Raw genomic sequence first — 27,024 nt, 5'->3', positions numbered from 1 at the left:
ATTCATCTGATGATAAGCCGACTTTTGATCATTGTACATGTATACACGTATATGTTCTCGGAAAAAAAAGTTAAATATTGTAAAACCCCGCATTAACGCGACCCCGCTTTTAACGCGATCCGATTTTATGGACCCCGATCATCGCGTTATAGCGGGGTTCCACTGTATATATATATGAGACATTATTTTCATAACCTAATATATATATAATACTTCTGTAACTTTTAACTGTTACATGTGTGAGAACTGACTAAACTGTCATGAGAGTGTTAATGGAACTGAATGCCAAATTTTCAAGTTAGCTGAGTTTATTTTAATCTTTTTATTCCTTGATGTTTATTACACAGTGTTTGTAAAAGAAACGGACAAAAGCAACAACTCTTTTGGCTGATGTAAGACTCATTTATAGTGGTAACCAAACATATGTGTTAACTAATTTCCAAATTTTATGAAGAAAAACTTGGGACTTACATTTATAAATACTGCATTGATGTAATCATTATATCCCTCTACAGGGGTGATCAAATAAGGTCGACATCTGTTGGCTGCAAAGGAAACGATTTTATTAATTTTGATTCATGTTATTTAGAAATGAGTCTTTGAAGTGCAGTATGTGGTTGTCATGGATGTTCTGCAAAAATCGGATGAAATTTAAATATCTTAATTATGCATATTGTTATTGATCAGAATAATAAATAATGAAACAGCTTCATGGCGTTGATGTACATGGATGTGCATTTTTAATACTGTGGTAACAACCACTCAATAACAATTTAGTGAGAAATGTATAATTGATGATATTTCTTAAAAGAGAAAAAAAAAGTGAAATCATGAATAAAAGAAGGGAAAAGGTTTAAATAGAAAAAACAAATAGGAGAAAGGAAAACAAGGAAAATAACTTTAAATGAGGATTTAAGTACCTGGAATAACCTCTCTGCTTCTGTTTTTGAATATGTTTTCAGGTCTGAGTGCTGTGGTGGTTTCATCCCTTTCCATTGTTGTTGTAATTAACCTGAGAATCTGAAACACAGAAAAGGCATGGACTAGAGCTGTGCATCACCTGTTTTTTTGTGATGTGTGTTCAACTACAAACCATATAAACCCTGATCTGCCAACACATAATGTACTGACAGATCAAGGTGTATATTGTTTGTTCTACTGATTACTCCTAACAAACTGCCAGCATATTATGCAATGGTAAATATGGGTCTATGCAGTTTGCAACTGGATGTAACATATAAGTGAGAACATTTGGCAAGTGTATGGTAAGTTTATTTGTGGTAGCTGACTATATGATGACGTTTGGCAGATTGTACCTATTTGGCTTTATTACTGACAATACAATATCTTTGTGACTATCTGACCTCCAGAAACCCAAAATATTTCCACATGGTCATAAAAATACAGCTGGGAATTTTGTGTTTAAGATTTCAAACACCAATTTGATAAATCACAAAGTTTTGTGGGATCAGAATTTATTTTGCTATTTGACATTACATTTACAAATCACTGTTGTTTTGTCATTCAATTAAAAACATTATCTATTATGCCTAAATTTTTATTTTAAAAAATGATATGATTAGTTATCTTGTGCAATCATTTCTGATTAAAAATTGATTCTGACATTTGTTACTGAGCCCAGTGGTTTCTTTATCCTTTACTAGGAATCAGTCAAATAACTAATGCCTACAGATAGATAATAATACAAACAAAAGACAGCATGAAAATATTTCACAAATGTTGTAGCAGAGAAAAGGTATTTCAGCTTTCTTTCTTTTCCCAAACTTTCATTCATGTGTTATGTACATTTAATTTAATTGTTTGTTTGTTAGTTTTAAAATAATTTTAATCATTACATGCTATTGTAACGTAACATTGTATGCTGGACTTGACCTTGTCCAAAACTGAGTTCATTTCTGCTTAACCTGATTGACTTTTTTATTTTATTTTTAAATTTCATTTTATGTCAACAACTAGTGCATAGCAAAATTATTATCTCTGTTTATGGGCTTAATATCAGTATCATTATCAATAGAAGAATTTTACAGGTTATGGTTGTGATTTTGTAAACATCAGGATCATTACTACTGGTTATTTTCCATCAGGTAATTTTTTCAATAGAAAATGCTAATTATGACCTGAGGTAAAGGAGAGAGAGCTATATAATCTTGTAATTGTGAGGACTTGGACATTCATGCTTTAACATCATGCACTTTCAAGTTGTATTATGTTGTGACCAGTTTGGGCTGAATTTTATTTCATTCAAATTATTGAATTCAAGTGATTATTTTCTCTGGAAATGCAAAATGCTCTCATAAAATTCTTGGATAGAGACAGTCACTGGAATTTATATGGAATTCAAACTTGGAATTATATTACTGTGATTCAACAAAAGATCTGACACATCAGCACTACATAAGATACCACAGACATGCTATCAACTTCAGTTTAGGGATTTTTTTCTGGACTTTTACAGAGTTGTATTCAGGACTTTAAATTACTAGGACTTGTGTCTGTAATTCTTGGATTATTTTGGATTTAATTCACAATACCATAAGTTCTTTTTTCTCATTTTCACTTTGTATTCTAGGAAAATAAATTATTTGTTACATTTTACAAAGCTTGCTGTCTTGCACTCTTTTCTGTTACTTATTTTAAGAGCATAGAATTGTAACACATGTATATCATGACACATCACCTTCAAATGATATTGCAACATGTATTGTCATACATGCCAAGCAACATGTATTGTCATACATGCCAAGCAACATGTATTGTCACACCTACCCTGCAATATTTATTGTCACACTATCTATGCAATATGTTTTGAATTTTTCCAACAATAATTCATATAATGATGCCATATATTATCATAATAAACATGATGCTGATATGTATCAATGAATCATTACACCATTAGTAAGAACAGCTTTGCCCCAGTCTTTCAGGCAACTGAATTATTCCCCTTTGGTTGCAAAAGTGAAAAATAGTATTTCTTTGTATAATGGAATATATGTGAATATAGATAATAATAGTTTTTTGCTTCAAAGTTATAAAAAAAATTGTGTTTCTAAATAATGAGAATTTACAACTCACGATCATCTTTAATAAGAAATTGTGACATAAATGCTTTTGAAATTTGTTTTGAAGAAACTAAATTTGTAAGAAATATATAAACTGTAAAAGACTATGAATACTAACTTAATGGTACGAGATTTTATCTTGCCAAAACTGTATTATGCAAGAGTATAATTTTGCAAAATACAACCATATTAAATCTTCAGCTTGTATTATAAAAATCTCAAAAACAATAAAAGTAAAATACTTAGTTTTAAAACTGCAGAGTGCACATTTAACACTTTCACAATCCATGCTAACTGAGGATACAATAGACCCCCTTTAACAATCCATGAATTTAAATTTATTACATACTCATTTTCTTCCCCATTAAATCAACATTGTTGTAATGGTGCTGTATTTCTCCTTGCATTGCACCATACTGGACAACACATGCACACTGCATTACGAAGTCCACCATTCTATGTGCATGTGAATATTCATATTTATTTTGATTTGATTTTTTTTCCTTTTCAATATCTAATGAATAATGGCTTGAAATGAGGTATATGTTTCAATTAATAAATACCTGTTTTTGATGTAGCAATTTTTAATAATCACCTATTAGCAATGTTGTCAGAATGTTACCTCAAAAAAGCACATTAATATTGATGACATGTATCTCAAATGAAGGTGTCTATCCTAAAAGATAAGTCCAGCTTTCTCCATGTTCTTTCTAGGGGTACAAAATGAGTTCATCTTAGACTCAGTATAGAGACAAATTAATGTTCATATAATTAACAGGTTACTACCTTTGAACTGGAAAATATGAAATAATTTTCTTTTGAGTGATACTGCACTCCTATGGCTGCGTGGTATTAATCACATTAAAAGTTATTAATGTTTTTCCATAGAAGCATAGCAATCTTTATATGCAAACAAAAAAATAAAATTAATGAGGAAAAGTGACACCCATTTTGTGTACAAATTTGATTTAAAAAATGGCATAAAAAGACAATACTGTGAGAACCAAACACATTTTTGTAAAAACTCACATCAAATTGTTCCTCTAACTTTGTTTTCCCTGTTGATGGATCAAACTGACACATTTCAGACAACGTATCTGGAAACTCATCAACACGTATTGTAGTGTCCCCACTTAAAAGTGCCTCCAGCAAACAGTCATATATAAATATGTATTGGTCCTAGAAAGATAACAAAAGGACAGCTATTCACCTTGTACTGGGAAATAAAATCACAACATACAGAAAAACAGAATTCAATACTCCATCACATTTGTCAACTGTAAAATATTTTACACGCATTTATTAATAGTGGAAATTTGTGGAGTTGATGTGGTTTACATATATCTTCTCCAGAGTCACATTTGAATTTAATTTTGTGAAGAGGAAGGAGCTGAGGAACATTGACAGATTATTAGAGAAGACATAATAGAGATCATTTGACAGGTTATTGAAAAATACATAATAGAAATCATGACAGATTTTTAGAGAAAACATAATAGAAATCATGTGACATTGTTAGAGAATACATAATAGAAATCATATGACAGATTATTAGAGACCGCATAATAGAAATCATATGGCATTATTAGAGACTGCATAATAGAAATCATATGACATTATTAGAGAATAGACTATAGAAATTACATGACGCTATTAGAGAATACATAATAGAAACCATATGAAGGATTATCAGAGAATAAATAATAGAATCATATGAAGGACTATCAGAGAATACATTATGGAAATCATATGACAGATTATTAAAAAACACAATATAGTAATCATATGACAGATTGCTAGAGAACACTTAATAGAAATCATGATAGATTATTACAGAATACACCTTAGAAATCAAATTACAGATTATTGGAGAATAGACTATAGAAATCATGACAGATTATTACAGAATACTCTATGGAAATCATGTGACAGATTATTAAAGAATACTCTATAGAAATCATGACAGATTCTTAGAGAACAATTAATAGAAATCATGACAGATTAATAGAGAATACAATATGGAAATCATGACAGATTATTAGAGAATACACTATAGAAATCATATTAAAGATTATTAGAGCATACACTATGGAAATCATAAATGCATTGTTGTATATATATTTTTGCATCAAAACCCTAAGATTCAGTTTAAAAATGTGAAAATCATTTTTAAATCAGTGTCTACATTCACTTATGAAAACTGAATACATTTTCCATGAGGAAAAAAAACCACATTTCTTCAGCCATAAGAAAAATCTACATAACACTTTTCTCAGTGAAAAAAAATAGGTTAAATCACAGTACAAGAAATGGATTTTATCACATAGCAAGAAATGGATTGTATCACATATTGAGAACAAGATTTTATCACATAGTGAGAAATAGATTTTATCTCATATTGAGATAAAGATTTTATCATATAGTGATACATAGAATTTGACACATATTGAGATAAAGATTTATCACATAGTGAGAAATAGATTTTATCTCATTGAGATAAAGATTTTATCATATAGTGATACATAGATTTTGACACATTGAGATAAAGATTTATCACATAGTGAGAAACAGATTTTATCACATATTGAGAAAAAGACAATCATTTAATGATAAATAGATTTTGTGACAGTAAGAAATGAATTTTCTCACAGTATTAGAACTTATCACATGGTAACATAGTTTTAGTAATAGAGTTTATCACATAGTAATATAGTTTATCACAGAGTAATAGATTTTGCAACATAGTAAGCTTAAGAAAAATTCATTAAAGTGTACAACTATTGCTAACCCTGTTCCCATTGCAAATTGTGCAGATGTTTACCAAGCAAGGTATGGTAAACATATGAGTCTTTGATTAGGTAAACTCACCAGTCTTGGTGTGGTACACTCACCATTGTTTGCACCATGTTGATCCTCTGTGTCCTCATCAACTGTACAAAGTTATGTACATCTACTATACCCTCTGTTTTCGCCTGTTCTAGCTGTACATCTATTGCTATATAGGTTCCAGTACGACCTACACCAGCACTTAAAGGAAATTAGATAATTACAGTTAGTGTCTCTTTTACAAAAAGAATGCTTATTGTTTCTATTCACGAATAACATACACACAGATATGAATATTATGGATCCTGTGTTATGTGTATCTATAATGTTTATAATTTTTATTCATGGCTGTCAATTGTAGTGATTATCTTTAGTTGAAATTTTTGAAAAACTTGGTTTTGCTTCTTTTGGTTAGTGTTTATGGCCATAGTCATAACAGAAATTGGGGTCTCCTCTGGGATACAAATTTTAGAAACATTTAAGAAACTTTGTTTTTGAAATTTAAAATCATTTTAGTTCAGAAATTTCTTTGTCCCTGGTCATTTTATTTTACATAGTGGAACCAACAAACTTGTACAGTGTCATATATGGAGAAGAGTTTTGTTTTGAATCTAACCCAGGAAGGGCTAGAATCTTTGAAAGTAAAATTGCAGCTAAAAAAGATGGAATTAAAAGTTAAGAAACCTTCTGATAGAAATGATGCAAAGAGAAAGAGAGAGAAAGTAAATCAATAAGAAAGAAAAAGAAAGGGAAGAGCAACAAATGCAAATTTAAATAGAAGAAAGAGAGATGCAGATTAAATTGAAGATGCAAAAAGAAGAATGAGAGATGGAAATTCAATTAAATTAAAAGAATTAGAACTTGCAAGGAAAAAGTACTCAACACAAGTTCCAGTTTTAATGTTATCAGAAATATCAAGTTAATACCCCCAAAATGAAGTAGATCAATATTTGTCTCATTCTGAGAAAATTGTTGCAAATTTAAAATGGCCAAGAGAACACTGGACTTTATTACTACAAAGTGTACTTATTGGTAAAGCTTGTGAAGTTTATACTTCACTGTCAGTACAACAGAGTGCTGATTATGATGTGGTTAAGGATTATATCTTGAACAATTATGAATTAGTACCTGAGGCATATCGACAGAGGTTTAGAAATTGTACAAAAACAGCTGGCAAGACCTATGCTGAATTTGCATGGGAAAAGGCACAACAATTTAACAGGTTGTGTGCATCTAAAAAGACTGATAAAGATTATGACAAATGTAGACAACTCATATTAGACTTTATGAATTCCATCCATAGTACAGTCAAGACTTATCCTGATGGACACCAGGCAGACACTCTGAAAAATGCTGCTCGTACAGCTGACAACTATTCCTTGACTCACAGAGTTTCATTGTCAATAGGTTTACTTCTTAGCACATGGTTAGTAAGAAACCACCTCATTCTCAAGTGAGTATTTACCACTTTCAATCTGGCACAACTTATAAGAATCAAATGTCTGATAAGGCTGGTCAGAAACCCTTATCTCCTCCTACATGTACTTATTGCAAGAAAATAGTGAACATTATTTCTGATTGCTTTAAGTTAGCAACATAATAAAGACAGAGCTGTACCAAATGATCTTTGTTTCTCAGAGGTCAAGGTCATGGTCATGTATTGTAAACAATACCTTTGTTGAGACAAACCCAAATCTGATTTTATTATGGTAAATTATGAACCATATATGTTGAAAGGCTCTACATCACTTGTTAGTGACTTGGCCTATCCTATCCCTATTAAAATATTAAGGAACACAGGAGCTTCTCAGAGACTTTATTATCAGGTATTTTGCCTTTGTCTGAGAAGTCATCTTCTGCAAGAGTTCTTGTTCAGGGAGTAGAGTGTGGTTTTATTCAAATTCCATTCCATATTGCTAATTTAACATCAGATTTAGCTTCAGGATCAGTGACTACTGGAGCTTTAATATCTTTGCCCACTGAGGGTGTTCATTTATTGCAGAACAATGACTTAGTTGGAGATAAGGTTGTGGTTAATCCACTTGTAACAGACAAGCCTTGTTTGGATCATAAATTTGATCCTATTGAAAATTAAATCCTTGATTTATACCCTGCTTGTGCATTTAACAGAGCTATAGCAATCAAAGCTCTTGAGAATGAAGTTGATCAGGAAATTATTCCTTTGTCTGACACATGTTTTGGTCAGGCTTTTGATGAGGTCACTTTGCTGCTGCAACTGATCCATCAAAAGGTATTCATCACTGTGGACTATCGGAATTGTTACATGAAAAACTTCTCTTAACAGAGGATTCTGACATTAATCTTGTAGATTATTTCTTTGCTTGTGATGTGGCAACATATACTCTTCTGTTTACTCACTCAAAAATACAATTAAGACTTGTCAAAACCATGATTTAGATCAGCAGCCTTAGCTCCTTGTTGTTTACAGTTGATTGCCCTGTACACACATACATATATGTTAATTTGTGATTAAGATTACTGTTTTATGCTACTGTCATAAATATGACTGTGACATACAACATATTATTACATTATTATTCTCTTTTGTCTGTGTACCTGTCTGTCAGCTCCATACAAAATAAGCTTGTTGGTATCTTGACATGATTCCTGATGCCATGCCTTGAAAGAGTTACTGCCCTTTTCACACCATAGGAAACTCCTGTCTAAAGCTGTAGTATCTCACATCTGTTTGTGTTCTATTTTCTTAATGGGCACTTTTTCTATCTTTTGGGAATCAAAATTTAGTGTACATTATAGTAAATATCAAAGTTACTTAGAGTAGTTACCTGCAGTGTATTATTGGTGGACCACTATCCAGCTGATCATGTGCTCGCACCTTCTGCCGCAGTAGGAGCAGTGATGCACTGTACTTTGGAACCCCATGGTCAGGCCATGTTGTATAATGGTACTGTTTTACTAGTCTAGACTCTTGGTCCTGTAAAGTAATTAGTCACACTCTGTCAGCATTGATAGGTACTAAAACATGTACTTAAATACTACCACTACTGACTTTATTACTATTTCTACTACTACTGATTGTACTGTTATTTCTACTACTACTGATTGTATTATTACTATTTCTACTACTACTGCTCCTGTAGCCTAGTGGTTAGAGCATCTGCCTCGGATGCGGGAGGTCATGGGTTTGATCCCTGGTTGAGTCATATCAAAGACTTACAAAAATGTCACTAACAGCTGCCTTGCTTGGTGCTTAGCATTAAGAGGTTAGTGTTAGGACTGACTGGCCTGGTGTCAGGATAATGTGACTGGGTGGGACATCATGCTACATGTTTGCAGCATCATGCCCCAGTGCTAGACATCACTATAAACTGTTACACTGCAGATATCAAAGCGATATGACTGAAACGTTGTTAAAGCTACATTAATAATCCAAATCACACACATACACATTTCTACTACTACTGATTGTATTATTTACAATTTATACTACTACTGATTTATATTAGTACTATTTCTACTACTATTGATTGTATTATTATTTCTACTAATACTGATTGTATTATCATTTCCATTACTACTTAATGTACAATTATTTCTACTATTACTGATTGTAGTAGTATTTCTACTAATACTGACTGTATTATTATTTCTACTACTACAGATTGTACAATTATTTCTACTAATACTGATTGTATTATTATTTCTACTACTACAGATTGTACAATTATTTCTACTATTACTGATTGTAGTAGTATTTCTACTAATACTGACTGTATTATTATTTCCATTACTACTTATTGTACAATTATTTCTACTACTACAGATTGTATTACTATTTCTACTACTAATTATATTATTATTTCTACTACCACTGATTGTATTATTATTTCTGCTACTACTAATTGTATTAGTACTATTTTTCACATAGTCGGTACACTTTGCTTATAGTTTGTGCAGTTTCCTATTTTTGATATCATAACATGTGACAATATTACTTTATTGATTCTGATTGGTCCAAATAAGCTGATGAAATTGCTGTGCAGTATTCTCTTTACAGATTGGCTGCGAACGTGAGAAAACATTTTAAATCCCACCTTCTGGAATTTTTTGTTTTCAATGAATATTTTGGGCTGCAATTTTTTTAATCGACTTGAGAAAGGGAACTGGGGCAAAATGGTCTTCTCTGTTTCAATATGGCTAATTTACCCCCAGAGGGGTTTGTTACGTTATGTGTAACATATCATAACATGAAAAATGGCTAAAACCACAAGAAAAAAACAATAATAACAAGTAAAACTATTGCTTGTGTGGGTGGGGGTTGAGGAAACGTGGTATTATCTGTAGCATGGAATCCACCCTATATACAAGTGTGGTTGAAATGTTAACTTACAGAAGTAAATAAACTCACCTCTGTTCACAGAAGAATGTGGACATAAACTGGTCGCCAGACTGACAGAAGTTTATCCAACCACTGCATATTTATGCGGTAAAAATGTGATGCAATTCCAAGTCAAAAATGAAATTCGTTTGCATATTCTGTAGTCTACTGCTCCAAAACAAACACTGCAAATATCCTGTCACAAATACATTACCGTAAATATGGTAATTTCTGCATCCAGTAAACCTTATTTCAACATGAATATTGCTACAATGTAATGTTTAGCTGTAAAAGTGACATTTGAGGTTATGTAAACATAGATTCTCAACTGTAATCTAATGGGTAGTGCATTAATTAATGCAGCATCATGAGCATTGGACACTTTAGTGTTGAAAATGATTTTGTTGGTGTAAAATGTTCTGTTTAATCAAAAGGATGTTTGTTCTTTGATTTATAGTTTGTAAGAAAAGTATAATTTACTTTTAAACATCAATAGTACTTCAACTTTGGTTGGGACTATTCTTTATGCACAATAAATGAAAGGTGCAACATCTGTCAGAATGAACTAAATTATTCATTCTTCTTTCTATCTAAAATATATTCAATGAAGTAAAAACTATGTAATAAAAAAATCTCAGATGGGTAATGATTTTATATTAAATTTATGAAACTCATTGAATAATGTCCAACGTTTACTCACCAAGGCTCACAAAAGCTGGACATTATTCAACTAATTTCATGAATCTAATATTAAATCATTACCCTTTGAGATCCTCTATTTTGACTACTATTGACTGTATTAGTACTATTTTTACTACTACTGATTGTATTATTATTACTTCTTATACTACTGATTGTATTATTACTATTTCTACTGCAACTAATTGTACTACTATTTCTACTATTATTGATTGTATTAGTACTATTTCTACAACTACTTTTTCTCATTATTTCAACTACTACTGATTGTATTATTACAATCTCTACTACTACTACTCATTGTATTATTACTATTTCTACCACTATTGATTGCATTATTAATATTTCTACTAATACTAACTGTATTATTATTACTACTACTACTGATTGTATTATTACTATTTCTACTACTTCTGATTGTATCATTACTAGTCCTACTATTATTGATTGTATTAGCACTATTTCTACTACTACTGATTGTATTATTACAATCTCTACTACTACTACTCATTGCATTATTGCTATTTCTACCACTATTGATTGCATTATTACTATTTCTACTAATACTAACTGTATTATTATTACTACTACTACTGATTGTATTATTACTATTTCTACTACTTCTGATTGTATCATTACTAGTCCTACTATTATTGATTGTATTAGCACTATTTCTACTACTACTGATTGTATTATTATTTCTACTACTAATAATTGTATTAGTCCTATTTCTACTACTACTGATTGTATTTTTACTATTTCTACTGCTACTAATTGCATTATTTCTATTTATACTGCTATTCATTGTATTATTACTATCTCTACTACTACTGATTGTATTATTATTTCTACTACTATAGATTGTATTATTGCTATTTCTACTACTTTTTATTATATTAGTGCTATTTCTACCACTACTGATTGTATTCTTACTATTTCTACTACAAATGATTGTATTATTACTATTTCTACTACTACTGACTATACTATTACTATTTCTTTTACCACCGATTGTATTATTATTTCTACTACTACTGATTGTATTGTTACTATTTCTACTACTACCGAATGTATAACTATTTCTACTACAATTAATTTTATTAGTACTATTTCTACTACTACTACTGATTGTATTATTATTTCTACTACTACTGATAAAACTTTGAAAAGTTTGCTTCTAAATATAACAAAAAAGAAGTATCATGCATAAAAGTCCCTTTTAAGTTCAAACCCTACATTTTTCTTCTCAATCTTGTAGGACTGTTTGACCTTGGCATCTTTTAGGATGGACTTTGGAACATCCCTGGACTTTGAAATGTGCTCAAGTTTGAGTTAAGAGCACAGAGAAAAATGCACAATGCCAATAATTCTTCCCAAAATGATGTTGGAAAGTGTTAAAGATGCATTACATTGAGAACTGAAGCTCTTTCCTTTAGCTTGACTGACTGATACATATTTTGCACATCAATTTCCCCGCTCCAGTGGCCTAAGTGGTGAGAACATCATCCTTGGATGCAAAAGGTCACAGGTTCAAACCCCCACCAAGTCATACCAGAGACGTATAAAAACAGTTGCCTTGCTTGGCGTTCAGCATTAAGAGGTCAGTGTTAGGACTGGTCGACCTGGTGTCAGGATGTGACTGGGTGGGACATGATGCTACATGTCTGCAACATGACGCCTCAGTGCTAGTCATCACTATAAACTGCCACACAGTAGCGATATGACTAAAATTGTTAAAGCTACATTAAAAATCCAAAACACACATATGTCCATCAATTTAATTAGCTATAGTTCAAGAAACCAGCGATAGGCAGATTAGCCACTGTATGCTATAAAAAGGAGTCCACTTTAAATGCCAACATCAGCATCACTGTCTTACATTTTTCTCCAAGAGTGGCAAAACAGTGGAGATCCAGGTTACAACCAGTTTGTCAGAAGTAATCAGTAGAACAAACAACACAGATGCTAATCTGCCAGCACATTATAGGATGAGAGATCAGGGTCTCTGTTGTGTGCAGCTGGACTGAATTTATATCTGAGTATATAGGGTAGTTTTAAACCACATGTGGGCAGACCCAAGACAGGCCACTACTGTACATTTGACTGACTTTACTAACAGGATCCTATCCCAGTGGATGATTCTGACTTCAAAATAACTAAGTTACTATACCTTAGTAATCTGGAACGTCCTAATAGTAAAATCTGGCAGGACAAATGTGTCCATTAGTTCCACCCTTATGCTGCCATATACTTCTGCCTCTTCATTTGGCCAATACTGCTCACACTTGTTCTGAAATAAAGAATGATATAAAAAATTATGAAAATGTCTACGTTACATAAAGATTTAACATGAGAATAAGAATGATTTCATCTAAGTACTAAAGAAAATGAGAAAGGAAAAGTCAAAGATGGGCTTTTCAAACCAACCAATTTAGCAAAAACACATGTGAAGCTAGGAATGTCTATGAAAAGCTAGGCCTGTCTATCAAATCTAGGCCTGTCTATCGGAGCCAGGCTTGTATATCAATGCAGACCTGTCTATCAAAGCTAATTATGTCTTTCAAAGCAATGCATGTCTATCAAAAGTTAGGCCTGTCTAACAAAGTTAGACCTGTCTATCAAAGCTAAGCCTGTCTATCAAAGCTAGACTTGTCTATCAAATATAGGCCTTTCATTCCAAAAAAGGCCTGTCTATCAGAGCTAGGCCTGTCTATCAAAGCTATGCCTGTCTATCAAAGCTAGACTTGTATATCAAAGATAGCCCTGTCAATTAAAGCAAGGCCTGTCTATCCAAAAAAGGCCTATCTATCAGAGCTAGGCTTGTCTATATGCTTTGACCATCCAGGTGCCTAATATGCATGTAGTTTTCTGGTCAGCTGGTATCCTATATGTATGGTATATGCAATAGTACATCAAAATAATTATTTACACCGTAAATGATCTGTCCATCAATCACCCTATATTATGTTCTATCTCACTATCCATCCATCCATATCTCTATCTATCCATCTGTCTACCTGTCCATCCATCAATCCATCCATATATCTATGGTTTTACATAAACAAGTAAGACCTATAAGGTAGAAAATGGGTAGACTGTATATTTACCCTTCCTGTCTCCGTTGGATTGGTAAGCATGAGAATAGTTTTAGAATTTTCTTGCCAGACCATGCGCCAAATATCTTTTAGAGTTGGCTTTGTCGGACCTGAATGTGAAGAAACATCAAGAATTTAAGTTAATAAAGATGACAAGAAATGACAGTTAAATTTTCCAATAATATCAAACATCTTCAAATAGAGTCAACAGAACATGATCAAATCAAAGAGGAGCTTTGAATCTTATTCATTTTCTTGGAAAATGAACCACAAGGTCAAAGCAAAAACAACAATATTTTCCAAAACATATGTATGCTGATTAAAATCTATATCTCTGACAAAGCAGAGATCTGACTGACACCAATACAATGTCATGTTCCCTTGGACTTTCAATCTTCATTACATAAACAAACTGCTGTATATATATATATATATATATATATATATATATATATATATATATATATATATATATATATATATATATACACACATACACAATTCCTTTATCAAGTGTTAATTATTCTTGGCTTAATTAATATTTCCCACAATCTGATGTTGAATGAGTTTCTTTGATATGTCTCACGGTCTCAAGGTCATGATAATGACTAGCTAATACATGCACATAAAGTAATCATGAAGGATACTCAAAAAACTAAGCCAGGTTAGTAATGCATTACAACTTAAGAAATTAGGCCAGATTAGTAATAAATTACTACCCAAGAAATTAGGCCAGATTTGTAATAAATTACTACCCAAGAAATAAAGCCAGTTTAGTAATAAATTACTAACCAAGAAATTAGGTCAGATTAGTAATCAATTACTACCCATAAAATAAAACCAGATTAGTAATCAATTATTACCCAAGAAATTAAGCCAGGCTAGTAATCCATTACTACCTAAGAAATAAAGCCACATTAGTAATCATTTACTACCCTAGAAATTAAGCCAGATTAGTAATCAATTACTACCCAAGAAATTAAGCCTGGCTAGTAATTAATTACTATCCAAGGAATAAAGGCAGATTAGTAATCATTTACTACCCTAGAAATTAAGCCAGATTAGTAATCAATTACTACCCAAGATATTAAGCTTGATTAGTAATCATTTACTACCCTTTAAAATAAGCCAGATTAGTAATCAATTACTACCCAAGAAATTAAACCAGGCTAAGAATCAATTACTACCCACAAAATTAAGTCAGATTAGTAATCAATTACTACACTCAAAATTAAGCCAGATTAGCAATTGATACCTACCGACAAAATTAAGCCAGATTAGGAATCAATTACTACCCACAAAGTTAAGCCAGATTAGATATCTGTTCCTACCCACAAAGGTATGCCAGATTAGATATCGGTTCCTACCAACAAAGTTAAGCCCGATTAGCAATCGATACCTACCCATAAAAATAAACCTAGTGACTAATCAGACAGTTACTACCCAAGAAATTAAACCAGATTAGTCATCAGTTACTATGTACAAAATTAAGCCATATTAGTAATTGGTAAACAAAGCTGAAGTGTCAAACATGGTATTCTGTCTTTAGGTCAAACTGTGCCCCCCCCCCCCCAACTGACAGTTGTTTTTATTCAATGATGCTTAGTGCAATTGACTTTACCCAATAAACTGGTGAGGACTGATAGCTTATTTCATTACAACTTTATAATGGAATGGCAATCAGTGGAATAATAAAAGAATAATTGTGTTTAAACAAACATTCCAAGAAACAATTCCTAAAGTCCACCTGTCTATCACCCGCTTTTATTTGAAATCCCAATGGGCTCCTAGCCAATCTTGTCTGATACAATAAGTAAACTCTTATGTAAATACACCTGAACAGTTTTCTATATATAACACCTATATTCAGTTTGTAAAGACTTCATTATTTCCACTATCCTGTACAAGTTTAACTTTAATATAATGGTAACATTTTGAAAAAGTTAAGTTTGACAGAATATGTGTTGCTAATATGTACTGTGTTAGCATAGTTTTGGAGCATCATTAGTCCTAATCTTGCATGTGATCAAACCTGGGACCAGAGAGGTACAAACCAAGCATGTTAACCACTGTACAATCAAGGTATACTGTAGTTCCAGCATGTGGAGACTTACCTTGTGCAGCAATATAGGTTTTGCTTTTGTTGTATCCCTGTAAATAAACAGTGATATCGAAAAAGAAATTATTGCAACTCTTAGTTAATATTTCAATTTTCAATGTTGCAACTAAGCAAAATTTACATATTTCAACAATTGAAACAATATGACTTTATATTTCTTTCTTGTGTGCAAGGAATAAACAGAAAGACAATTTGATCATTGTTTTAACTTGAAATACAGAATTAAAATCTTAAAGTAGAATGTTTAGAAACAATATTTACATTTCAATAATTTAAAGTAATTGTATTAGCTGAATTATTTAATGTTGTCTTTTAGCAAAAATTTATATCAAGTCTGAAATTGTATACAATTTTAACTGATTTAGATATCATCCTATGCATATCATTTCCATCTTTCATTTCAGTGTAAAACCTGTATGCTTTTCTTGAAATCATTTCAGTGTAAAACCAGTATGTATTTCTTGAAATCATTTCAGTGTAAAACCTGTATGCTTTTACTGAAACCATTTCAGTGTAAAACATGTATGCTTTTACTGAATTCATTTCAGTGTAGGACCTGTATGCTTTTACTGAAATCATTTCAATGTAGAACTTGTATGATTTTACTGAAATCATTTCAGTGTAGGATCTGTATGCTTATCTTAAAATCGTTTCAGTGTAAGACCTGTATGCTTTTACTGAAAACAATACAGTGTAGAACTTGTATGCTTTTCTTGAAATCATTTCAGTTTAGAACTTGCATCCTTTTACTGAAATCATTTCAGTGTAGGACCTGTATGCTTTCATTGAAATCATTTCAGTGTAAAACCTGTATGCATTTCTTGAAATCATTTCAGTGTATGACCAGTATGCATTTCTTGATATCATTTACGTGTAAAACCTGTATACTTTTCTTGAAACCATTTCAGTGTAAAACATGTATGCTTTTACTGAATTCATTTTAGTGTAGGACCTGTATGCTTTTCTTGAAATCATTTCAGTGTAGAACTTGTATGATTTTACTGAAATCATTTCAGTGTAAAACATGTATGCTTCTCTTAAAATCGTTTCAGTGTAGGACCTGTATGCTTTTACTGAAAACAATTCAGTGTAGAACTTGTATGATTTTCTTGAAATCAATTCAGTGTAGGTCATGTGTGCTTTTACTGAAATCATTTCAGTTTAAAACCTGTATGCTTTTCTTGAAATTATTTCAGTGTAGGACCTGTATGCTATTTTAAAAATCATTTCAGTGTAGGACCTGTATGTTTTTCTTAAAATCATTTCAGTGCAGGACCTTTGTGCTTTTCTTGAAATCATTTCAGTGTAAGACTTTTGTTGATTTTCTTGAAATCTTTTGAGTGTAAGTCTTGTGTGCTTTTCTTTATATCATATCAGTGTAGGACCTGTATGCTTTTTTTAAAATCATTTCAGCATAGAACCTGTGTGCTTTTCTTGAAATAATTTCAGTGTAGGACCTGTATGCTTTTCTTGAAATCAATTCAGTGTAGGACCTGTATGCTTTTCTTGAAATCATTTCAGTGTAGGACCTGTATGCTTTTCTTGAAATCATTTCAGTGTAGGACCTGTATGCTTTTCTTTAAATCATTTCAGTGCAGGTCTTGTGTGCTTTTCTTCATATTGTGTATGGACTGTCTTATATAATGGAACAACTTGTAAGCCACATGCAAAATAAACCCTCCTCCACCTGTGATAACATGCAGTACAACCCAGAGTGGTGGCTGATCAGTGAGCAAGTCATACACCCTATTCAAATGGTACAGATTCAAATCCTACCCTCAGAACAAACGGAGTTGTCTACCATTTTGTGACCTTGGACAAGACATTTTATCTAGTTGTGGTGGCAGTAAGTAGCCCACTTGTGTTGCTGTACCGTAAAATACCCAGCCAAACAAAATAAGTCAGAGAGCATACCTACAATTAGCTCTAATTATACTAACTTTACTTACATCAATATAATTGGCATTTATGTAGTCATCATTTTCATCAGCTCTGTCTATCGTCAATACAACTCTGGAATGGTCGTCTGTAATGGATTTAAATAATTAATTATCATTAATTGGTGATTAATGTATGGGTATATTATTCTGCATGTGAAATTTCATGGCTACATTTAAAGTTGTAATTACCATATCATACATAATTGCTTACAAGTTGAGTCTAACTGTAAACTGCACAGACCCAGAAATGTTATTGCATAATGTGCCAGCAAATCTAGGTCCATATAGTTTGTTAGGAGTAATCAGTAGAAGAAACAAAACAGACCATGATCCGCTGGCACATCATGCTATAATGCTATATAAACCTCATATTTTATTACAAGATCTGTGATATACATATAAAGATGCTTGAAATGTCATTTGTCGAAATTGAACAGTTTTCTGCAATCCTGCTATCGAGATTATTAGGATGAATGGACAGAATGGACCAAATGAAGATGCCACAGCTGTAAGCAGTGGACACAATTTTACACTTCAAATTGTTGATATTGCACACTATACATGGTAAGATGACTAAACCAATGTTCCATACAATAAAAATGAACAACTGCATCCTACCTAAATATGTTACAGTTTGCAAATAGCTTAATTAAAGTTAATCATAATTTGTCAAAGTTGAAATGTGAGATAAGTAAAACAATATAGAATATTACTCACATGCAACAATGTTCCCATATCTGTTTTTCTGTTTGTTGACCAATTTCTTGGCAAAGTCACAATGTGCAGTGATCCCTGCAGGTATTAACTGAAGTAAAAAGAAACAAAAAGCTCCACTAATTATAATTTTATTGTAACTAATTATAATTTTCCTGTAACTAATTATAAATTTCCTGTAACTAATTATAATACATACCCAATACAAATTTGGTACAGTATGTTGTAAATTTTAAAAATAATTAAATTACAACTAACTTTTGTTCAAGATATCAGCTGAAAGCAAACAAGGTGTAAGTTTAAAAGAAATGTATTGACCAAAAAATGTTTGGTACATTATAAGTTAGTTGGTACATTATAAGTTAGTTGGTACATAATAAGTTAGTTGGTACATTATAAGCTAGTTGGTACATAATAAGTTACTTGGTACATTATAAGTGGTGATGTTCACTCCCCTTGATATTCCATTTATTTGAATTTAGAAGTTTTAATTGGTGTTTTCCACATTCTAATATATCTGTATTCCTTGGTGGATTTATTTGCAATGTTGGATAATAAAGTGTTCATCAACATAAAGAGAAATTTTAATCAACTGATGCTAGATTTGCATGAAAAGCAATGGACATGTGGGGTCTATAATAAAAAAATACAGTTGTGTTGCATTACAAGTAAACATCAAGTCTTGAAAGGAAAGATGCTATTAATAAATCTACTTGGCTGTTTTGGTAAAGTTACAGAACTAATATAAACAGCATATACTGCATTCCCTCACTATAAAGCCCTTCATTATAACACAGTTCTTGTCATACGGTGAGTATGGTTCAGATTACCATTCCATTAACTGGTAGTAAAATTATGTGAATCATGTACTTCATTGTAGGACAGTGTCCTCAATGGCTTCCATGATAAGAGTTATAATGAGGGAGTATAGATATTACAATGAAAACAGAGAGAAAGAAAGAGGCAGATACAATCTAGGACTGAGAGCCAATGAGATCAAGAAAATTGATTTACATCATCCTATTTGAAAATTTCAAATACAAAATGAAGTAACACATTTTGACACAATATACCTTGAACTCCTTTCTAAACCCCTCTGCATCATTGACTTTGTTATTCTTGACGTAGTCCCATAGATCTTCCACTTTAACAGGCAGGACTGTGTAACCTATGTTGGCGTAAATTGGTTCAGATTCCCCATCTGAAGCCGTACTAGCCTCAATTAGAGGTTCACTCTCAAAACTTTCTAGAAAGGAAAAAAACATGTTTATTAAATACTGCTTAAAGTGATGTCTACAATTTGCTGTATTTATTCATTTATTAGACACACCTAATGACACATATGCGATAGTATTAGACATGTGGTGGCCAAACTTCAGCACATGAACCTGGTTTTATCCACTTATTTACATCATAGGGTGTGACTTCACAAATCCTTTATCCGGCCCTCACCCTGAAGAAAGTTGCCCAGGCCTGGCACAGACCTATGTCAGTTAGCTGATAATTCACCATCAGATTTTGGTGTTTACTGGTCACATTTAAATTATCATGACTTATTCAAACAGATATCTTGTGTGCACTGCTCCAAGAGATCTCTGCCAAATGAGAGTATGGTTTAAAAAAGTGGAGTTTTCCTTCTACTGCCAAACTGAGGCTTTACAAAAGTGTTGTGAAATGATTGGATTGGCTGATGAGATCAGGTGACATAAAAAGGTACCATGATGAGACCTGAATGTTTCAAATACACTGTCATGTATATTTGATTTAATTTATATTTGATTTAATTTAATTGTTTGTTTGTTAGTTTTTAAAAAGAAATATTTGATTCCTTTACATGATATTGTAATGTAACCTTATTTACTCGATATATGATATTGTCCAGTTCTGATTGATTTTTATTTTTATTTTTGGTGTAAACAGTTAATATTGCATGCACCTAATGACTTATAGTATAGATATTCCCCTAGGAATAATATATTGTATCTAATGCTGATCTAGTGCCTGACCTTGATTCAGAACCAGTAAGGGTTCTGGTAAGCAACTTTATTTTTTTATTATTCTTTCCTAGAGTAAGAACCATTGATTTCAGTTAAGGCCATACTGGGAGTATGTGATATTAGGCATGTAAAAAGCTTCTATTTTGTTCTAGAAAGATGACCATGTGACCCTCATCTGGGCATCTGTTTTGCATTGTAGTTAGACTTATTACTGATGTTTTGAGAAAGAATAGTTATTCATTCCTTAACACTTGAGACATCTAGGTATTTTATGTTGTGTCCAGTTAGTGCTCTAAATTAATTCTTGGCCAAGGACATTTATCAAAATTTATGCAGAATTAAAAAAACTGGAATAATATTTTCTGTGATTCAAAAAGAGACTGTTGACACAGCAGCACTTCACTGGTTACAACAGATGTCATCAGCTACCATTTTGGATTTCATCAGGATTCAAACTCATTAGGACTTTTTATTACTAGGACTTCTATTTTTTAATTCTTGGATTTTTTTGGTGATCTGATTCATAAAACGGTAAGTTCTTTTTCTCATTTTCACCTTGTTTCTAGGGAAATAAATTATTTGTTACATTTTACAAAGCTTGTTGTCTTCACTTTTTTCTGTTACCTTTTGTAAGAGCCTAAACACATAACATACACATTCAGTTTCCCTGGATGATTGAAACACACCTGATGCCATTGGCATCTGTTTAAAGGAGCATTATTGCATAACATGAGAAAAAATACAAAATTTAGACAAATTTTAGGGAAATTAGTCCTTGTAAAAACATAATTTTCTGACATAAAGTACTGTCAAACATTTTGGTATACACTGGTAATCAAAATCAAACTTTTAGATTTCGAAAAGTGTTAAGCATAGCTTTTGAGTTTGTAAATAGCATGCAGGAATAATATGTACATATTTGAATAACTGTGGCTGTTAGTGTAGAACCTGATGATTCCATGGAAATATTAGCATGATGAAAACCCACATCCCAAAAGAGGAAATGTGTTTTGTGGAAAAACTGTCTGTACAGATTTGATTAGTTTCATGGAGGAGACAAAGAAAGAATAAATAGTTGAAAGTACAGTATATATAATGGAGCTATGAAAAATAATTTGGAGTAAGTTGATAAGAAAAAGAATCAAAAACAATTAACTACAAATGCTTGATGATCTAGTTGATGGCATGATTTTGAATTGATGTTTCCAATAAATTTAACTCACAGTGGTAGTTTTACATAAATTAGTGATGGAGGAATGGATGTACATTCAATATAATGGATAAAGCTATCATTACTGGAAACTGACGTGAAGAAAGAAAGCGAACTAACCCTTTTGACCTTGAATCGAGTGCATGACTGCAGTGCATGCTATCTATCTACAGGACTGCTTGTAATGTCATTAATAGTTTAATTCAGAAATCAGTTACTGTTAATCTCCAATGCACTTGCTTTACTCAACATTTAACCATTGTGCATTGCATGTACTGCAGGGCATCATACCAATAAAATTAACTTCATTTCTTGGAAAGTAGTCAAGATTTGCAACCGATTCAAAATATTTCCTTTTATACTTTCATGTCAGTAAGATGGCAGTATATGAGATTTGTTTTGTCCATCTATGTGTGTGGTTTAATATGTCTTCAATGTCCAAGTTGAAACTCATATACAGCTTCACTTAACAATCAAATTTAACAAAGGGCGAACATGGGATTAGACAGAGACAGGGACAGACAGACAGACAGATGTGACAATATAAACTTTCAATCAGTAATACTTTGAGATGACCCCCATGATGACCAATTACCAGAGAAATTTTCTTGCTTATCCACCGCTCTAGAACTGCATATATTAAGTTGTTTAGTTCCAGAAGAAAACATTATCATGTGTTTAAATTATTTCATCTCATGGGGGACAGTGTTAGATACCCATTTATCAACACATACATTATTTCATCTCATGGGGGACAGTGTTAGATACCCATTTATCAACACATAAATTATTTCATCTCATGGGGGACAGTGTTAGATACCCATTTATCAACACATAAATTATTTCATCTCATGGGGGACAGTGTTAGATACCCATTTATCAACACATAAATTATTTCATCTCATGGGGGACAGTGTTAGATACCCATTTATCAACACATAAATTATTTCATCTCATGGGGGACAGCATTAGATACCCTTTTATCAACACATAAATTATTTCATCTCATGGGGGACAGCATTAGATACCCTATTATTATTACATAAATTATTTCATCTCATGGGGGACAGCATTAGATACCCATTTATCAACACATAAATTAATTCATCTCATGGGGGACAGCATTAGATACCCTTTTATCATCACATAAATTATTTCATCTCGTGGGGCACAGCATTAACTACCCTTTTATCATCACATAAATTATTTCATCTCATGGGAGACAGCATTAGATACCCTTTTATAAATTATTTCATCTCATGGGGGACCGCATTAGATACCCTTTTATCATCACATAAATTATTTCATCTTATGAGGGACAGCATTAGATACCCTTTTATCATCACATAAATTATTTCATCTCATGAGGGGCAGCATTAGATACGCTTTTATTATAAATTATTTCATCTCATGTGGGACAGCATTAAATACCCTTTCATCACATACATTATTTCATCTCATGGGGGACAGCATTAGATACCCTTTTATTTATACATAAATTACTTCAACTCATGGGGGACAGCATTAACTACCCATTTATCATGACATAAATTATTTCATCTCATGAGGGGCAGCATTAGATACCCTTTCATCATCACATAAATTATTTCATCTCATGGGGGACAGCATTAAATACCCTTTTATCATCACATACATTATTTCATCTCATAAGGGACAGCATTAGATACCCTTTTATCATCACATAAATTATTTCATCTCATGAGGGGCAGCATTAGATACCCTTTTATTATAAATTATTTCATCTCATGTGGGACAGCATTAAATACCCTTTCATCACATACATTATTTCATCTCATGGGGGACAGCATTAGATGCCCTTTTATTATCACATAAATTATTTCAACTCATGGGGGTCAGCATTAGATACCCTTTTATCATCACATAAATTATTTCATCTCATGGGGGACAGCATTAACTACCCATTTATCATGACATAAATTATTTCATCTCATGAGGGGCAGCATTAGATACCCTTTCATCATCACATAAATTATTTCATCTCATGGGGGACAGCATTAAATACCCTTTTATCATCACATACATTATTTCATCTCATGGGGGACAGCATTAGATACCCTTTTATCATGACATAAATTATTTCATCTCATGAGGGGCAGCATTAGATACCCTTTAATTATAAATTATTTCATCTCATGTGGGACAGCATTAAATACCCTTTCATCACATACATTATTTCATCTCATGGGGGACAGCATTAGATACCCTTTTATTATCACATAAATTATTTCAACTCATGGGGGTCAGCATTAGATACCCTTTTATCATCACATAAATTATTTCATCTCATGGGGGACAGCATTAACTACCCATTTATCATGACATAAATTATTTCAACTCATGGGGGTCAGCATTAGATACCCTTTTATCATCACATAAATTATTTCATCTCATGGGGGACAGCATTAGATACCCTTTTATCATCACATAAATTATTTCATCTCATGAGGGGCAGCATTAGATACGCTTTTATTATAAATTATTTCATCTCATGTGGGACAGCATTAAATACCCTTTCATCACATACATTATTTCATCTCATGGGGGACAGCATTAGATACCCTTTTATTTATACATAAATTACTTCAACTCATGGGGGACAGCATTAACTACCCATTTATCATGACATAAATTATTTCATCTCATGAGGGGCAGCATTAGATACCCTTTCATCATCACATAAATTATTTCATCTCATGGGGGACAGCATTAAATACCCTTTTATCATCACATACATTATTTCATCTCATAAGGGACAGCATTAGATACCCTTTTATCATCACATAAATTATTTCATCTCATGAGGGGCAGCATTAGATACCCTTTTATTATAAATTATTTCATCTCATGTGGGACAGCATTAAATACCCTTTCATCACATACATTATTTCATCTCATGGGGGACAGCATTAGATACCCTTTTATCATTACATAAATCATTTCATCTCATGAGGGGCAGCATTAGATACCCTTTTATCAACACATAAATTATTTCATCTCATGGGGGACAGCATTAGATACCCTTTTATCATCACATAAATTATTTCATCTCATGGGGACAGCATTAGATACCCTTTTATTATTACATAAATTATTTCATCTCATGGGGGACAGCATCAGATACCCATTTATCAACACATAAATTAATTCATCTCATGGGGGACAGCATTAGATACCCATTTATCAACACATAAATTAATTCATCTCATGGGGGACAGCATTAAATACCCTTTTATCATCACATAAATTATTTCATCTCGTGGGGGACAGCATTAGATACCCTTTTATCATCACATAAATTATTTCATCTCATGGGGGACAGCATTAGATACCCTTTTATCATTACATAAATCATTTCATCTCATGAGGGGCAGCATTAGATACCCTTTTATCAACACATAAATTATTTCATCTCATGAGGGGCAGCATTAGATACCCTTTTATCATCACATAGATTATTTCATCTCATGGTGGACAGCATTAACTACCCATTTATCATGACATAAATTATTTCAACTCATGGGTGACAGCATTAGATACCCTTTTATCAACACATAAATTATTTCATCTCATGGGGGAGAGCATTAGATACCCTTTTATCATCACATAAATTATTTCATCTCATGGGGGACAGCATTTAATACCCTTTTATCATCACATAAATTATTTCATCTCATGGGGGACAGCATTAACTACCCATTTATCAACACATAAATTATTTCATCTCATGGGGGACAGCATTAAATACCCTTTTATCATCACATAAATTATTTCATCTCATGGGGGACAGCATTAGCTACCCTTTCATCATCACATAAATTATTTCATCTCATGGGGGACAGCATTAGATACCCTTTTATCATTACATAAATCATTTCATCTCATGAGGGGCAGCATTAGATACCCTTTTATCAACACATAAATTATTTCATCTCATGGGGGAGAGCATTAGATACCCTTTTATCATCACATAAATTATTTCATCTCATGGGGGACAGCATTTAATACCCTTTTATCATCACATAAATTATTTCATCTCATGGGGGACAGCATTAACTACCCATTTATCAACACATAAATTATTTCATCTCATGGGGGACAGCATTAAATACCCTTTTATCATCACATACATTATTTCATCTCATGGGGGACAGCATTAAATACTCTTTAATCATCACATAATTATTTCATCTCATGGGGGACAGCATTAAATACCTTTTATTATCACATTGTGAAAGCATAAACATCCACTATTGCCTTAGATTACCAAATACATTTGTCATGTGACCATATTATAGAATGACAAACCCTATTTTTTAACAGGAAAGCCTGAAGGTCGGAGTTTTAACACCTTTCAATGCAATTTTCAGCCTTTTTATATTGAACACAAGGTTAATTTCAACATTTTTCAACATTCTGAATCTAACAGAAACAGCAAAAGAAACATTTGGAAAATAGTAGTGCTCCCTTAAACATTGAATTTTAATATCATTTTGAGCTTTAATTGTATTTAACTATATCATTTTTAGCTTTAATGTATTTAACTATATCATTTTTAGTTTTAAATATATTTTTACTTGAATGATCATAGAATATATATATATATTTAGATAAGTTCCAAGAGAGCAGTAAATATCTTTGTACTTATACATTTTTGTGAAGAGTTCAACTTCTGTGCTTATACAATTATTGTGAAGAGTTGTGCTTATACAATTATTGTGACTATCAGTTCTGAACGTGGAGAGAGAACCTGACCCTGACAGTATTAGGCAATTCAATACTTTAAAAATAAATTAATTCTCCATATTCTTTCAAACTTGTTGCAGCTGATAACCTTCAGATGATTAATAAAGGCTAATTAACACAGCAGTCATACTAAAATAGTTATTTTGCTAATAAATAATTACATGTGTAGGTTTTTATTTCCAATTACAGAATGATC

General features: G+C 32.2%; 1 protein-coding gene across 1 annotated transcript in view; it reads right to left on the bottom strand.

Annotated features, from left to right (window-relative positions):
- The window catches only part of LOC149807833 (receptor-type tyrosine-protein phosphatase mu-like), a 411,639-nt gene that overhangs the window by 21,170 nt on the left and 363,445 nt on the right, over positions 1–27,024 (bottom strand). The window contains exons 19-29 of the mRNA XM_089971230.1: positions 19,910–20,082; positions 18,840–18,927; positions 18,132–18,208; positions 16,178–16,214; positions 14,076–14,173; positions 13,139–13,258; positions 8,717–8,865; positions 5,975–6,110; positions 4,113–4,262; positions 921–1,020; positions 472–545 (exon numbers count right to left, since the gene is read on the bottom strand). Coding sequence (XP_089827356.1) covers positions 472–545; positions 921–1,020; positions 4,113–4,262; positions 5,975–6,110; positions 8,717–8,865; positions 13,139–13,258; positions 14,076–14,173; positions 16,178–16,214; positions 18,132–18,208; positions 18,840–18,927; positions 19,910–20,082 — 1,202 coding nt within the window. The remainder of the gene's footprint in view (positions 1–471; positions 546–920; positions 1,021–4,112; positions 4,263–5,974; positions 6,111–8,716; positions 8,866–13,138; positions 13,259–14,075; positions 14,174–16,177; positions 16,215–18,131; positions 18,209–18,839; positions 18,928–19,909; positions 20,083–27,024) is intronic.

This window comes from Sinohyriopsis cumingii, chromosome 1, assembly GCF_028554795.1.
Source record: "Sinohyriopsis cumingii isolate HCF-2022 chromosome 1, ASM2855479v2, whole genome shotgun sequence".
NCBI classification, from domain to species: domain Eukaryota; kingdom Metazoa; phylum Mollusca; class Bivalvia; order Unionida; family Unionidae; genus Sinohyriopsis; species Sinohyriopsis cumingii.
This window is presented reverse-complemented; position numbering and strand designations above follow the sequence as displayed.